We start from the raw sequence: 16658 nt of genomic DNA, 5'->3' as shown, positions 1-16658 counted from the left end.
ATAACTATTGAAAGAGGCAGTACAAATATATAGTGTAATTATGTATGTGAACTTGCCCTTCTGTGTGATTTGGAGCAGAATACTTCTGTGTGTCACGCCAATAAACACCAGTCTGTCTAAAACTCACACAAACCCTTTGAGATTTCAATGGCCCGCAGACATGGCGCGGCCTGTGACGCAACACCAACAGCCATAACCTCTGCAGAAAATTGTTCAGTTAATAATGGCGGAGCCCCCTATCAGTGTCTGATCAAATGGACTGTGCCCTGAGCAAAGAGGTGGTCATAATAAAGCAGTATTACAACATGCAGCAGGTAAAAGCTAAGATCATTGATGTGGAGCAGCCTGAAAATCAACCATAAGGCTGAGGATCTTCCTCCTGAAAAGCTGCTTGTTTTACTCAAAAACAAACATCTAAAACATTTAAACAAATCTTTATAAAACATTTGTAAAATATTAACTCTTAGGGTTCCTGCTCGTTTGGGCAGGGCCACCTGTCCTGGCCGCAGTTCCAACTCCCGCCACATGGGGGCGACATCGTCACCTTATGAGGCGGAAGCAGTTTACTGTCCACTGAATTTTGTTTTGGTCCTCCTCCTTCTGCTAGCTGAGGTGCATTTCTTATGTTTCTGTTTCTGGCAACAACAGAAGATGAAGAAGTTTTTTGAAGACATTAAAAAAGACATTAAGTTTAAGTCCGCAGGACCCGGAAAGAAGTTAACAGAAGACACCAGGTAAATAATTAACTCGCTTTATTACGAGCTGCTACGGCGCTAACTAAACACTGCGTTAATGTCCTCAACCACACCAGATTTGGGTCTGATTTATTTTCTGTGTATGTGTGTTAGTGTTAAACAGGCTCACTGTTTAAGTTATTAGTTACTGAAGTCGATTATGTAACCCTCAAGTCTATGGGAGGCTCCTAGTTTAGCTAACTTCAAAATAACTGAACAGGTAATCTGTAAACAAGCTTATATGTAGCTTATGTGTCACTATGTTGTTGGGAGATTAAAGGGCCCTGTAGCATGTTTACTTATCTGGTGTTGTTGTCCCTCCAGCACCAAACCGGAGGTGCAGTGCAGCTCCAGCTCGAAGCAGAACCGCCATGCTCCCAGTGAAGGAGCCCAGAGGGCAGGAGCCGCAGCCCTGGCCCGGGTTGAACAGAAGCAGCGGCCGAAGGTGCACACCTCCCAGGACGCCATCAGAAACCAGGGTGAGGGACACGAGCTGGCACACCTCGGATCAAACTGGGCTCCATCACACGCCTCCTGTCACTGGGAGCTAATCGGTTTGCTTTGTCATGCCCTGCAAGACGGGGAATGAAGACCCGTCTGAATCAAAAATCCAGCTATGCATTTTCTTTTACCTGCTTTTCTCTACCGGGTGGCGGGGCAGCAGGTTCCTGTCTCCAGCAGTCACTGTGCAAGAGCCTGGGGGACACACTTGGACAGGTCACAAGTCCATCACAGGGACGCAGAGAGACAAACAACCATTCACCCTCTCACTCACACCTAGGGACAATTTAGGAGTTACCAATCAACCTAACATGCATGTTTTTGGAAAATGCATTTATTTCTTACTTATTCGTGTCAAACAAGAGTTGGACAATAGGCTCAAACTCTATTTTTATGTGCCATTAAACAGACTGCTTTAGCTTTAATCAGAATTTAACTAGTAGACATTGATTAAGCAACAACGCTTCCAAACCAGTATGGAAACTAGGGCTGCACAAAAAAAAAAAAAAAAAAAAAAAAAAACTGCCATGTGTTGCGATGACAATATCAATTGCAATAAACCCAGATTTTCCTCACTTCTCATGCTTCTACTGTTGTCACAATCATCTAAACCAGGCGTGGAGCTTAAGGCCAGTGAGTCTGTTTGATTATCCAAATCCATTAATAACAAGCAGAACATGAATGCATTGTACGTGAAATGTAACGGCCTGTTATTTATTGCAGCAGTTTGCATTACTGACGTTGCGCTCACAGACACATACATTTTCAATATATTGTGCAGACCTAATGGAAACATTTTTCAAAATGTACAGCTTTATAGAAATATGTACTGTAGAAAATCTGCAAACGATTCAAAGACAGAGGGACTTCCGGTCCAGGAGTATCTGTCATGATCTGTTTTGCTGTGCACTGGTATCTTCTAAGCCTTAGTGTAGTGGCTTATCTTTCTGATAACATCTTTTGCCTTGCATTTCCTCAAAGTCAAAAGAGAACTGGAGGCCGAGGCGGCTGCAGTGGCTGAAAAGGAAAAGGCGTCCGCAGCAGAGGTATGTGCCGCTTCACACAGGAGCCGCCCAGACGGCGCAGCTTCAACGTTCTACTCGTTGGACAATAAATGTAACACCTTTGATTCATGTCCAGGGATCCAAAGTGAAAGATCCCGCCTGCCTCTCTGTGTCAGGCGTTTATTTCACCTGTCCTCTCACCGGAGCCACGTTGACCAAAAGTCAGAGGGAGGTCCACATCAAAGAGGCCATTTTAATGGTACGTCTCTAAGGAAGCTGCTGCTGGCTCATTTTTAGTTCAAATCAGAACATGTGTGTAGTCTTTAGTGACAGAATAATGACTGAGGTGAGATTAAAGGTAATCCTGCTGCTGTTGCTGGTACTGTGTTTCTGCCAACAGCGCTTTGAGGAAGATGAGGTTGAAGCTTCTGTTATGATGATCCACACGTTCAACAAAGACAGAGAGAAGGTGAAGGCTACTGTAGACATCATAAGCAAGTAAGACTTCATTTATAACAGGTTAATGCTTCATGCTTCTCCTTTCTTACAGAATAATGTCTATATTTACTTGTATTTTATGAAACCTCTTTCTTTTTTTTCTTTGCTAACAGGTATGTTGACAATATATGTAAGAACCCCACAGAGGAGAAATACAGGAAGATTAAAGTCAGCAACAAGGTGTTCCAGGTGAGTTTGAAACTAGCATCCACCCAAGATTTATTACCGTGTGGCTCTGGACTGATTATTTAGGACAAAATATTAAGAAATACTTATGTTTTAAAAAAATAATTCCTTTGTTTGTTTGTTTTTTTCAGGAGAAAGTTCGTCCCGTTGAGGGCAGCCGGGAGTTTCTGCAGGCTTTGGGCTTCGTCAGCGTTACGTTTCCTGTCGAGGGCCAGGGTGGGAGAATCTTCCTGCTTTTAATGATTATATCTGCTGTGGCTATTTAATCAGCAAGAGATCAATGTTCTTTATTTTTACTTTTTGCGTTTACCTTTAATGACAATCAGAGGAGGAAGAGGAGTTCCTGGTGTTACCAGAGCAGAGTCCTGACGCTCTGGAGCTAATGAAGGAGCGGAGAGATCGCCTTCAGAGAGGAGAACCGGTCAGAGCCCAGCTGGACCGGCAGCCTCAGGCGTTCAGACCTTCTCCTAACGCCCAGCGCTTCGAGCTCCCGCCGGAGTTCTACAACCTGACGGCAGAGGAGCTCAAGAGGGAGCAACAGCTCAGGTCGGTTTTATAGATCCGACCCAGGAGAAGTCTGTGTGCTTTTCTTTAGCTCTTTACATCCCACCCCTCCGGTAAAGAGTTATCTGTTCATTGATTCTTGCGCTGCTCGGTTTCATGTGCTTCCTGGGCGTGTCAAATACCTCCAGCCATTAGCTCAGTGTCTGTCGGTCAGAGAGTGTACTGAAGGAGCTGCGTCCTTTGTGTGTTTCTCAGGAGCGAGCTAGTGGAGAAGAACGCCATGCTTCGCACTAAAGCCATGAGGGAGAAGGAGGAGCAGAGGGAGAGAAGGAAATACAACTACACCCTGCTCCGAGTCAGACTGCCTGATGATAACCTGCTACAAGGTCAAAAGGCCCTGCTTTTTTCTTCTCTCTACCATCAGAAAAGAACAAATAATAAAATAATGTTTTATTGTGTTTTTGGGCGATTAATGTATTTGAGACTCTGTAAAGATGACGTGATTCCCCCCCCCCCTCCACAGGCACATTTTACGCCTGGGACCGGCTGCCTGCGCTCTTTGAATTTGTGCGAGCGTCTCTGGTGGACGGCTGGCAGCCCTTCGAACTCATCGCTCCCGGAGGTCAGAAGCTACAGGAGTCCGAGGAAGTTTCCCTCGTCGAATCGAACTTGGTAAGTTGGGCGGAGTTATGTGACGCATTCATGTAGTTTGTTTGCGCTCCACTTTCTGTTTGACGCAGTTATCATCTCCCCCCCCGTGTGTTGCAGGTCCCTGGTGCCCTGCTCACGTTTGCCTGGGACGCAGCTGTTCAGGCTGATATCGCTGCTGCAGGTGGGAAAAGCCCCACCCTCCTGAAACCAGAGCTGCTGGAAACCATCCGAACGCTGAGCTGAGAAGTCCCTTCCGTCCTCACTGTACACCCCCACCCCCTCCCCGTCTCCTCGCCCCCGTTGGGGTGAAACTGCCCCGTGACTAGTGATGTATTTATTTTTTACAAAAATCCTAATTAAAGATAGAAACTGGGGGAGCTTCACCCTGATGGATTTATTTTGAGCATATCCTCCCATGTGAGGACACCCTTCAGTCTCCGCAGCACTACTAACGTGTTAAAGACAAAGCTAAACCCAAGTTTGTTTGATTTTTTTATTGTTCTTACATGTTAAATCCTGTGGCAGCAGTGCTTCTGTTCCACGATCTGACCGTTCAGTAGCTATTAAAGCATGTGGAGACTTGGTTTTGTTCACGTAGCTCACTGTAAACATCTCTGCTCGTCGGTGCCGTTTGTTTTATGGAAGTCTTGTTTGTTTTTAATCAGTGTTCAAGGTGAATTCAGTGTTTACTGACGATCATCTCTGATGGGAGGCTGGCTCCCGTACTGTAAACATGTAAGCTTCTGCTGCCCGTCTGGCCTCGTCTCTGCAGTGGCCTTGCACTTTTTTTTTTCCTCCCCGTCTTGTACTTCTGTCAAGACCAACCGATGAACCGTAAACCTACTTTTCTGGCTAATAACTGGACAGTGATAACTTCATATCAGTTCAGATATATTAGCTTGAATTGGATCGGTCCTAAGCACTTTGAAGAAACATCTTTAGGTGGAAAATCGCCTCTAAATGTAAACATCAAACACGGAAAAGTTTGACGGTCGAAGATTAGGAATAATCCTCAGATTACCAACTCCCTCTGGCCTTAAGATAATCACATAAATTTATTTTCTCTCTCTTAACTGGATAAAAATAATTAGTTTTCCAGAGGTTAAAATGACTCATCATTCAAACTCATAAATATTAACAAGATATTTTCATATTTGATGCAGATCCAAGTTAGAGCAGCTGTTGATTAAAGAGAAAAGATGAGGTCGAGCATTTCTTGTCCAGTTTGAGTGTCGATGAAGGAAAATCCACATTTCTGTCGGGCTTTAAATCGTTAACACGCGTTGTAAACTTTTGTAAAGTTAACGAGCAGCTGTGATTTTAATGCCACGCTCCGAGTTGTTGCTTTTGAACCTGCCTGTAATAAAGATGACTCCACCCTGCATATTTTCTTTAATAAACGAAAATACGAGGCAAAAACGTCCCAGAAGCTTCTCTGAGCGAGTGAAAAGGTTTACCAACAAGTGTGAGTTTAAATTCAAACAGGAAAGACGTAGATTAAAGGACACATTAACACTGATATAAAACAGAAGAAGAGCTTTAAGACCAGTAAATGTAATGTTGTGACAATAATCCTACTATAAACTGCTGTGTGAGCAGTGTTGACGCACTTGTCTACTAAAGAAAAACTTGTTTTCTTTAGTAGTTTTTGTTTCGGCTTTAATTCTGGACACTATAGACCCTCTAAGTGTTTCTGTAATAAAACCAGATATACACCAAACAGATTTAGTTAATATTCAGCAGCCTCTTTATTAAGGAGCCACCAACTGAAAGCTTTATGTAATAAACCTCATATTTAATGGTTTTAAAGTAGAGTGTTTAGTTTAACAAAGCGTTCACTCTGATTTAGGCTCAGTTTGGAGGATAAACATTAAACAGGAGCTGACGACGTTTCCCTTTTTTAAACTCCACATTTCTGTGAAAAGCAGATTGATGTGATTCTTATTTTTCTTCAGTGTTTTCACCCACAATACACCTGTTTCTTCAACCCGGAGGGGCGATGAAAGGGAATAAAGAATCTGCAAGCTTCAGTACTTTTATTTACGTTTAATGGCTTAATCTTGTTCAAGTAATCTTGAAAAATACATATTTATAAAACACTGACACTGCATCTAAATGTACAAGTACAGATCTCTCAGCTACTCCAGTGAGTTGTCAGATTTAGAAACAATAAATGAAACCAAGGAGATCACAGAAATGTACAGATGGACTTTCAGCCTCTTGTTTCCCGGCACTAATTTATGATATACTATTTACACTGAGACCAGAAGACAACCAATAAGTTTGGGAATTTCTATTTTTGAAAACCATAATTAAATGGCTTTTTTTTTTAATTTTCCAGATACTTTCTTTATATCTGGGCCTGATAATTAAACCAGCTGCTTTGATTCTTTCCACATGTTGTTTTTTTTTTTAAGTTTTTAAACAAGATATCAACATAAAAACAAAACAAACCAAAAAAGTTAGTGAGGGGCGAGATCCGTCGTTCTTCTTTCTGGAGGATTTCATTCGGTCTTGGGGTGCAGAGTTTAGCACCAGGATGGGTAAGTTTAATGAGGAAAAACAAAACTAGTGTGGATTTCGGGGAACAGTCTGGTTTGTCCTCAGACCGCGGGGACAGATCTGGTCCCAGAGACAACAGCTGAATCAGAGGGACTGACCTCCATTGGACCGTCTCCCTCACCCAAGGCCTTCTCTCTTTTGGGGCCTAAAAAGTCACAAGTCACGTTTATTTTTACCTGAAAATATTCATCAGTGTTTATGTAGCCAACAATGACTTGTTTTCTTATTACTCACCACTCTGAGTAGAGATAATGACACAGTCCTCCTCACAGTCGTCTTCAGTGTCAGCCTGAAAACCATCAGCTTCAGTCTAACAAAGAATAAAACAAAACAAAAATAAATCAGTCTGATTTGTTCTTTAAAGTCCTTCAAAACACCAGAGGGTGACTCAAATGTCTAAAAGCTCAGCGGGTTTTAGGTACCTGCTCAGAATCGGTGCATCTCTTCATGAACTTGGTGATTGACATGCTGCCGGCGCTCTTCCTCTTGTTGGAGGATGAGTGAGCCGCGGAGGTCTGCGGCGTTGTGGGGGAGTTTCCCTGAGAGCCCGGAGGCGCCTGGGCTTCTTCACGCGGCTCCTCCCGAGCGCCCGTCGTCACGTGCGTCCACTGGCACGGAACCGGGAGGGCCTCCTGGCCGAAACGGGACAGCACCTCCGCGTGCACGTACCAGCAGCAGCGCCTGAAGGACGAGCGTTTCTCGTAAACAGCGCTCTTTTTAATGAGCCGCTTCAGCTGTATCCTAATGAAAGACGAAGAAATGTGGGAAAAGATTCATTCAACCTGATAAGGCAGGAAACGTTAAATATATATAAAAAAAATCTCTTAAAGTTGACCAAAAGTTTTGTTTTTTCCCCCACCTGGTGGGAATGTTTTCTGGTGAGCTCTGAGGGCTGGATGGATCAGAAGGTGATGACGGCGAGGAAGTCTGCTGGCGACAAAACTCCTGAAACTCGTTGATGATCACTTTGCTGCTGTTGGGATTTCCGTGCAGCAGAGGGAGCAGCTGACCGAGTACTGTGAGAGGAGGATGTAAAAAAAGTTTTAAAAAAATGTAACGATGCTTAAATAATGATGTCTAAAGTAATATAATGTCACTGCCAGAGAACAGCAAATGCTCGGTTTACTTTTTTTCTAGAGAAAAATAACTGAGCTAAATTATAACTTTGCGCTTGGATGAGTGAGTGATGGGCAAATTGAAGCTGGAGCTCCGGCGTATGTATCGTAAAAAACCAACACTGTTTCAGAAGGTCTGTGTCGGAGCGCGATTCGTTCAGCAGAAGTCACGTGATCAGTGACGTACAAAGCTTTGAAAGTGTTGAAGTTACTTCACCGCTCGAGTGCCTGATTCAAAAGGTTTAATAAGATGTGAATCATTGACGGGATTTGTGGTGTGTTTTGGAGGGGAAGTATTGCGCAATAACGAACCAACGCGATAGTAATACATGGAGCCAGAGAGGACATTCTGCCGTCTGAGTTTATTTATATAAACCATAAACAACCATAACTTTATTATTTCACCCACAAAAACACCTGTTCAAAGCAGCACAGTGAAAACAGACAGAAATATCTCATGATAATAAACAGCTTTCAACTCCGTCATGATAGAGCGCTTCATTTTGTTTCTTTAAGCGGCTCTTCATACCTTTTGCCACAAGATGGTGCCAAAGAAGACTGTGTTGGAAAGCTTCGAATAATAAACCCTTTTCCAAAGGAAGCTTCAGTGCTTCAGAAAAGCTTAATTTGTCCATCACTACTTGTTATACTGATTAAAATAAGCCAATTGTGTCTGTGTTTATAGGTCAGTACAGTTTTAGCGCCTCACAAAGTGGATAAAGTCATAGGAGTTATGTATGATTCGTTAAGATGCTGCTTAATAAATACACCTACTAATGAATAATGTGGGAACTAAATGTTAGACAAATCCACACTAAACTTATTTAACTTAAATAAACTCATAGTTATATACGTGGTGGTGGCACACATACAACAGCACCTAAAGCTGCTAAAGGACTGTTCAAACAGAGCATTTCTCCACCATAGATACACAGAACCAATCAGATGAAGTGGACTTACGTTGCTCTTCTCTCTGACCCTTCTGCAGCAGCTCCTCTGGACTCGGACTGGAGTCCGCTGTGGGTAATGGCTCAACCAGACACACAGCATAAAGCTGGAAGGCCTCCAGACCGGCTCTGTCGGCCTCCCAAACGCAGCCTCTCACCACAGGCTCCAGCACCTTCATCTTCTTCTTGCTGGACATCAGCTCATCCCACTCCCTGGCTTTGAGTGTCTGCCGCAGTTTTTGCTTCTCCAGGTCCCCACCCTCCTGACAGAGTGTACTTTTGTTAGCAGGGGGTTACGCATTAAAAACGAAAACTTACATTTAAGTAAAGCAACCCTAAATACAAAAATCTGCTGAAACGGCTCTAGTGTCAGTGTCGAGGGCATCTATAAGTTGTGTTGCAGTGCATCATTTACAGAAGTCAGCCCTGGTCTGTTACATCAAGAAGATAGAATCACAGTTTTCAACCTCATAATCAAATAAAACCAACAAAAGAAACATATGCAGTAGTTATAATTAAGGCCAAATAAGGTCCAATCCTGTCCATCTTCCCCTACGTTTTGCATATCCACTTAGGGATGTCCCTATGTGGATATTTATGGAAAACACATAAAATGGCCCTTTATACTGAGACTCTTAGAGGCACATTTTGGATCATTGGTTTCACTTGAAAACAAAAAAACCCCTCATGAATGTCTTCTCTCTATTAGAAACATTTGTTATAACAAACACTGGTGTCGAACCCTTTGTTCACGTACGTCGGGATAATTGTCCATTTTCTTTAACAAGCAGAATATTGTCTGTTGCCTTTTAGATGACTAGTTACACAGAATATATGATCATATTTTGTTTGTTTACATAAAGTCAACAACTGATCGTAAATACTTAAAGAAGTATCTTTTAATTAATACTCCTCAGAATCTGAGCTTAAAGGTCAAAAGTGGGTGGAGCTTCAGGTGAAACCGTCACCTGCAGGTCTGTTTCCAATAAATCAAAATAATCAAACTTGTTTGCAAATTTTCCCACAACCTAGTTGTTTCTCCAACTAAAGCGACTCCTACAAACTGCAGCTCTGTTCATACCTCTTCTTCCAGAGCCCCTTCATCATTTGAGAGGTAGCCGTGAGGAACAAAAAAGCCATCATCGTCGTCGTCTTCATCATCGCCTCCTTCTTCTTCATCCTCCTGAAAACAATAACCAATCAACAGCTGAAAAATAATGAAATTATAGTCTTCTTTTCAGGAGGTGCTTGTACAGCTACTGTGAAACAGAGGGACAGGTTCTCATTCTAAAGTTTTTATCATATTTGCTAAAATAAAAAAGATAATTCTTTATTTAGTAAGCTCAGAAGAACAGCTCTGGGTGGAGGGTAACATTGAGTACTACCACCACAGGTTTATGAATTCAGCTGAAAACTTTCCCTGACTTTTTTCAGGCTGGTTGTTCCTACAGTACTAACATCAGAACGACTTGTTCTCCGACACGGGGCAGCCTGCAGAGAAGGAGTCTAACTCTGTCGTAAAGTGTCACACTTCAGCTGTGGTTTGAACACGATCCCCCCAACCCTGCAGCGAACACACACCACTCTACTTCACTGACTTACGCAGTCATTTTCTTAAAAAAGGTAAAATATAAAACTACATTCTGTAAGAAAACTCACCCCTTCACTGTGAGACAAAGACTCTCCTGGTTCCTCTTCCTCCCATTCTTCATCACTGTCAACCTCATAGTCGAATATATCCTGTGGAGACAGAAAACAGCTGTTTCCATCACACCTACAACAACTATAAACACGCAGAAAAGAGAAGTTGCTGTCAGTAAACAGGTCCCATTTGGAAAGCAGGTTTACCTTGTCTTGTCTGAACGGGCACCGAGGTGAGATGTGTGAAGTCTTCTTACTCCAGGTGCCCCAGTACGCTGGACGGTAGTTCTCATGGAACTGCAGCAGCTTCATCGCGCCGCAGCGTTTCCGGTCTGGTATACCGTCTGGTTTTGGCCCGTCCACTATTACACAGTCCCTGCAGAAACAGAATGAGACGATGACACAGAGCGTCAATTCAAGCTCAAGAATCAGCGCACAATCTGTCAGGAGAAAAGAGCGTACACTGTAAGAAGAAAAAAAAAATGAGAATAAGTGACAGTTTTATTTAGATAAGTGCACCTATGACAAAGTGAAGCATGAAAAAAAAACCTTCACTGACATTTTCTGTGGCCATGCAGCGACGGTAAGATGAAATGTTTACATTTATTTACATTTTAGTTGAGGAGGAAGCCAACCTGGCCCTAAAACAAGGACATTTCAGGAGCGTGCTTCAAACAAAAAGCAATGAGTGTCACATTAACTCATTTTTCCTAGTAAAAAAATGAAGCTATAGTTACAACAATTAATCATATTTTGATACTATGGTTGATATTATGATTGAACTTCTGCAAGCATAAAAATACACGAATGTCTGCAGCAATCTGGATAACATACAGCATATTCATAGTCCATACTAAGGATTTTACATCTGTTTACACAAAAGAAAAGCCCTTACAAATGACATATCAGCTTCTTGAAAGGATATGCCATTTCGTAAGAGAATATGTTAAACTATTACACCCCAAGACTTCAAATTAAAAGCCAGGTGGACTCTTGAGTACTTGGAAAAGGGAAAACTATGAAAAAACTGGACTCAGACTTTATGCTAATTTACCACAGAGAGTAAAATCTGCCCTGCAGCTTGAATAAGTCCAGCCCAGCCAGGAACTGAGCACCTCGTTTCCACATTTCGATATTCTCAATAACTGTCCTGGCAGAATTTACTCTTCCCACCTCCTCACAGCATCTGAAGGTGTGCCGTTTATAATCAAAACCCTTCAGACGTCAACTGTGCATCTGCAGGGTTTGAATGCCACGAAGCATGGACATAAAATCGATGACAAGCTGCAGCTGTCCTGCCTGCAAACGTTGTTTTTTTGTAACTCTCCTAACACTTCTATATGTACAGCAAACTAGTGGTGAAACGGATACATTTGACAGCAATGTTTCACATCTAATATGACTTAAACGTGTAAATAGAGAAACTTATCCAGAATGTAACCACTAAGGGTGGTCTCACCTGAGCGAGCCCGTCTGCCTGGTTTTGGTGGGTCCTGACCGTCTGGGTTTCTGCCCGATCCAGTCCTTCAGTCCCTCGGAGTTTTCGGCGGGGTGTAACAAACACCGGTCCAGCTCCTCCAGAACAGACTCCTCGCACTGAACCCGAGTCAGCGGCGCCAGAGACATGTTTTCTTTGATCTCAAAAGGAGCGAACTTTCCGCACGCAGCTGCGAGCGTCTGTAATGATATAACAGAAAGCTGCTACGTCAACGACACTTACAAAGTCAATTAATAAATTTAAAGAAAAATATTTTACAAAATAAAAGCATGTAAAAAGCAGCACTGTGTCTAATGAAGATGGAGATCCTCTGACCTTTGGCGCCTGCTGGATTTTAGATTTCTGTAGAAATCGTGTAATTTCTGCTTTCTCAGCTTTGAGACGCTGTAAAAAAAAAAACATTTTTTTTTTAGATTTTTGTGTGAAATCAAACATCTATGCATGTTATACCAAGGTTCCTACAAAAACCCACATCTTTCTCTTCTTTCAACCGTTTCTCCTCTTCCTTTATTCTTTTCTCCTCCTCCTTCTTGCGTTTTTCTTCCATCTTCGCTCTGAGTAACAAAGTAACAACAAAAAATAAAATTAGCAACATTTGCAGTTTTGAACCAAACTTGAACAACTGAGGGGGGAAAAAACATGGAGAGAAATTCAGCATCGCTCACTCCAGCTTAGATTTCCGCAGCTCCTCTTTCGCTTTTAACCTCTCTGCCTTTTCCTTCTCTTCCTTCTCCCTTTTCTCCCGTTTCTCCTTCTCTCGCTCCTCCTTTAGCTTGCGAGCCTCCTCTTTCTGCTTCTGTTTCGCAGCTTTGGCTTCCTCCTTCTGGCGTTCTTTCTCCTGCCGCAGTCGAAGCCTCTCCTCTTGTTCCTGTAAACTCTGCGGGCAGAAAAGTTCAGCCGTTTTGTGGTTTTTTTTTACGTTTAACAATTTAAGCGGGGGGCAAAATATGTAACAATCTTTATTTAAACTTGGAACAAGGGAAATAAAACTTAAACTGACTGGAAAGTTGACTACATATAAAATAAGACTCACCTTTAATGAGCGTCTCTTGATTTTTTTCTCTTCTGCTGGTATCTTGGGGGTGGTCTTTGGCTCCTATGAGAGAAAAACAAAACAAAAAATGTTACATGTTGTCGTCTGGCTACAAACCACAAATATTTTATCAGCAAGGTTATAAAGCTGGAGAAATTATTGCAATTAGAACAAAGCTGTAACACATTTTTAGACATTATGCTCCAGAGGTTTCCCAGCTGGTTTTTTGAAAAGATTTACAGAAAACATGTTGGAACATACTATAGGTGTAGAGGCGGGTGTAGAGTCATCCGTCTTGGTCCTTTCCGGTGAGCTTTCGGACATGGAGCTGACCGACGAAGGTGATTGTGTCGACCCGTTTCCCAAACTGGAAACATTTTCAGACTCGTTCTGCTCCTCTGACTCGCTGTCAGGATCCCGCGTTGTGTCCAGGTCTGAGTTGGATCCTGCTCGGTCTTTTTCTTTCCCCTTCCTCGTGTAGTCGGTGATAACACAGTCTACAGTGGGGGTTTTATCAGCATTGTCGACACCGATGTGCTTCCCAGAATTGCTCGTTCTGTCTTTGAAGCGGTGTTTGTCTTTAGTTGGAGGACATGGAGAGGCTGGAGGAGGCGAAGCGGGGCACTTTACGGGGGATGAGCTGCTGTCCTCGGTCAGATCGACAATCGATTTCTCGTCCGAGGTCGGTGGGTGTTTGCGGCTCAGGAAACCATCCAGCGGGCCACGACCATTAACCAGGGGTGGCCTGCTGCGTTCGGAGAGAGGAGACGACTCATTCTCAGCCTGCCTGGTGGAGACTTCAGGCCCCGGGCAGGCATGGGCACAGGGGCGCTTAGGAGGCTGGTTTTCTTTTGGTTCGGTGTTCAGGCGCTTGAAAGGGAGACGAGCTGCAGACGGAAAGAAGGAATAAATTAAACTTTAAAATGTAAAACATCTGGAGCTGCCAATTATTTTCATGTTTTGCTTTGAGATGTTTTTATTAGACTTTTAAATGTTGAAATTCAGGAAACGTTGGGATTTCACAAAAAAAAAAAAAAAAACACAATTGATTACATTTTGATGGTAGTCCAGATCATGATCTATGTTGCACTATTTTTTATTGACGCCATAGCCTTGGTGGTGGTTTGCGCTCTGAGTGCATCTAGTAACTATAATAAAATCAGGAGCTGTGTGGGGCTCCTTACAGACAGGAGGATTACGTACGTACAAATTTGACCGAGTCTAAAACTGGATGGAAAGAAACAAAACACCCAGGACTGATAGCAGCAGAAAATGCTGTCTATATTTGTCATCAGGAAGACTTCTTCAAAGTGAAATCAAATTTCTACAGAATAATACCAGTAAAAATACAGAATGTAAAAAATAAAAAAGTGACTGCATAAATATTCACCCTCTATAAACTGTCTGTCCTTGACTTGAGTGTTTTTTAGATTGTTTACTTGTACTAATAATCTTTTATCTAAGTTGAATTAGGACAGGGGGTGAATATTTATGCAATCACTTATTTTAAATGACATTTGTATTTAATTGGTATTACTCTGTAGAAATTAGATTCTACTTTGACAGTGAAGAAGGTATATTTTTTTAAATAAGACAATTTTTATAGACTGATTGATTTATGACAGCAATAAATAAAAGCATAAAACATTAAATACTTTTTATATAAAACCTTTTCCTTTCCTGTCCAACTAAATTAGCTCTGAATGTTACACCAGGACATTACTCACTGCATATTATCCTGAATCTCTGCAAACTGTATATAAACACAGAACAGCTTTAATAATCTATAAACATTTTTGTGTGTTTGTGAAGGCTTCATTTTTATTCTTGCACTGGAGAATACCCTCTTGTATTGTATTTTTTGCATTTTTTGGTCTTATTATGTGAATAAAGTAAAAAATACTCGGGCGTCGTATTTACCTTGGATTAGTTTCTTGTTGGCATTACTGATTGACTTGCAATCCATACCTGAAGAGGGGAGAAAAACAGGATAAAACAGGGATGAAAAGCTTAATAATAAAAGGCAACTCTGCTGGAAAAAAACAAATGCCAAAAGATAACTTTAACAAAGTCCGTGAAATAAAAGGCAAAACTTAAGAGCTAAAATGATGACCACACAAAGAAATATTCTAACATTTAACTGGCTTTAAAAATCATGATGCATTTACTGAAAATGGCCCCCCATATTTTCCTGTTAAACTCATCAAAAACACCCACTTTGTTCGACCCGACAGCTGATTAATGGTGAAAACACACTCCTGTTCAGATCATGCGGTGCGAGTTGTATAAGTGAGGCTTTACGCCGGTGTGCCGAGGCCCTCCCGCCAACTCTGCGGTGTCACCCCGGTGCAGAAGGCCCGGGTGTGCGGGGCGAGCACCGCCGCTCCGTCTGACACAAACATGGCGGCCCTCAGGAGGACCCTGTGGACGGCGGTCGGAACATTAATGTGCCGCTCCGACACCCGAGGGGAAAGGAGGGTCGCACCGGTGGGGGGCGAATCTGACAGCTCACAAGAAATAATTAAATGAATGAAATGAAAGCAGCTTCCATGTTGGGAGCTAGCTGAAGCCTCTCGCGCATGCTACAGAAGCTAGCCTGTAGTTTTGATGTAAGCTAGCAAAGCATCTGTCACAGCAAGAAACTTTAGCCATCCTTTTTCAACAGAAACTACAAAACGTGGCTGTTTAATGTGTGTTTTATGGTGTCCATACCAGGATTTGGTAATATATTTCATTAGTAAGCTGTAGAGACCAAGTTTTCACTCTAAATAAGCCAGTAGCAGAACATTATAGAGCTTATGAGGCACTGACGTCATTAGCCAGCTTGTTAAATTTGTGGTTTCGGCGCTGACAAAGCTAATGCTTTGTTTTATTTATCTTTGATTACTGTATGGCGCTCGACGCACCCTGTAAACAAATGACGCTTCTCCCGGTGATGGCATCACAACAAACATTTTGCCAAGTCACTCCAACAATCCGAACCCCCCTTCGAGACAAGCCTTTACCTCTTCTGCGGGGAGTCGACGCCGACAAGTGTCCGTCCACAGATGAGTTTTCCGCCGCCAGCATCCCAGCTAGTTACCCGGGACTTCTCACGTTCAGCGGCAAAACAGCTTTAACACGTAACAATATGTCCTCCCCCAATGTCAAACCGATATATTATCTCTACTGGAACCTCACGTAATTCTACTTTATTTCACATAAAACATAGCTAATTTTCTTTCCGCATCTCCGAAGCGCTTCCTGCGTTTACCCAGATGCCTGCCTCGCGCTCCTGAATCCGAATTGGCGGGATTCGGTCACTTCCATCAATAACCTTCGCTGATTGGACGAAAAGAGTTTACCGGGTTCCGAGGGTACGCTCGATTTATGCTACGGCTCCGCACGTTTGCGCCCGGTTTCGTTTTCCACATAGCTGTTTCTTTGAAATGTGGGGAGATGAGTGTCGTGTGTTTTGTCATTTCTAGAGGTTTTTTCAAAAACAGAAATCTGGCAGGTTTCATAATTCAGCGTATTGAATCAGGATCTGTACTCTAAGCGTACACTCTCCACAAGTACCGGGACACCCCTTGTTACAAAACAAAGCGTATCCGAGTCATTTTACAGGACTCGCCTTCTGGCGGATGTTTCAGGCCTAATGATTGGTCGCGGGATTCGAGTTTTATAAGTCAGGTTGCCATGTTGGTTGTATTGATGGGGAGAAAAGTCATAAAAAAGCCTTTCAGCTCAGTAAATTGGTAATATGACATAGTTTGAAAGACGCGTTAATGTTGATATTTAACAT

At 42.5% G+C, this 16658-nt stretch overlaps 2 protein-coding genes across 2 annotated transcripts; one reads left to right on the top strand and one right to left on the bottom strand.

The window, feature by feature from the left end:
- Positions 1-558: 558 nt before the first annotated feature.
- On the top strand, positions 559-5497 carry ubxn6 (UBX domain protein 6). The gene is made up of 11 exons (XM_017406873.3): positions 559-734; positions 1059-1213; positions 2217-2281; positions 2376-2498; positions 2640-2737; positions 2851-2926; positions 3055-3139; positions 3250-3469; positions 3683-3813; positions 3951-4099; positions 4196-5497. The coding sequence occupies exons 1-11, from the start codon at positions 652-654 to the stop codon at positions 4319-4321; spliced, it is 1311 nt and encodes a 436-aa protein (XP_017262362.1). The 5' UTR covers positions 559-651; the 3' UTR covers positions 4322-5497.
- A 600-nt stretch (positions 5498-6097) lies between these two features.
- On the bottom strand, positions 6098-16167 carry chaf1a (chromatin assembly factor 1, subunit A (p150)). Its single transcript, XM_017406884.3, has 16 exons — positions 15880-16167; positions 14795-14842; positions 13136-13761; positions 12875-12937; positions 12507-12718; positions 12314-12395; positions 12157-12225; positions 11803-12020; positions 10551-10719; positions 10362-10442; positions 9784-9885; positions 8716-8965; positions 7500-7656; positions 7063-7381; positions 6875-6950; positions 6098-6785 (listed from the first exon to the last, which is right to left on the bottom strand). The coding sequence occupies exons 1-16, from the start codon at positions 15941-15943 to the stop codon at positions 6682-6684; spliced, it is 2640 nt and encodes an 879-aa protein (XP_017262373.1). The 5' UTR covers positions 15944-16167; the 3' UTR covers positions 6098-6681.
- Between the last annotated feature and the right edge of the window lie 491 nt (positions 16168-16658).

Source organism: Kryptolebias marmoratus, linkage group LG24 (assembly GCF_001649575.2).
Source record: "Kryptolebias marmoratus isolate JLee-2015 linkage group LG24, ASM164957v2, whole genome shotgun sequence".
In the NCBI taxonomy this organism is placed as follows: Eukaryota; Metazoa; Chordata; class Actinopteri; order Cyprinodontiformes; family Rivulidae; genus Kryptolebias; species Kryptolebias marmoratus.
This window is presented reverse-complemented; position numbering and strand designations above follow the sequence as displayed.

What these genes read in the sequence shown, in the direction of transcription:
- chaf1a (XM_017406884.3), bottom strand. Translation starts at nt 15,943, where the DNA reads ATGCTGGCGGCGGAAAACTCATCTGTGGACGGACACTTGTCGGCGTCG. An exon ending in CAACAAGAAACTAATCCAAG is followed by an intron (nt 13,762 to 14,794) that starts GTAAATACGACG and finishes TTCCGTCTGCAG; the next exon opens with CTCGTCTCCCTTTCAAGCGC. An exon ending in GGGTCAGAGAGAAGAGCAAC is followed by an intron (nt 7,657 to 8,715) that starts GTAAGTCCACTT and finishes CTCCTCTCACAG; the next exon opens with TACTCGGTCAGCTGCTCCCT.
- ubxn6 (XM_017406873.3), top strand. Translation starts at nt 652, where the DNA reads ATGAAGAAGTTTTTTGAAGACATTAAAAAAGACATTAAGTTTAAGTCC. An exon ending in GGACGCCATCAGAAACCAGG is followed by an intron (nt 1,214 to 2,216) that starts GTGAGGGACACG and finishes ATTTCCTCAAAG; the next exon opens with TCAAAAGAGAACTGGAGGCC. An exon ending in ACTGTAGACATCATAAGCAA is followed by an intron (nt 2,738 to 2,850) that starts GTAAGACTTCAT and finishes CTTTGCTAACAG; the next exon opens with GTATGTTGACAATATATGTA.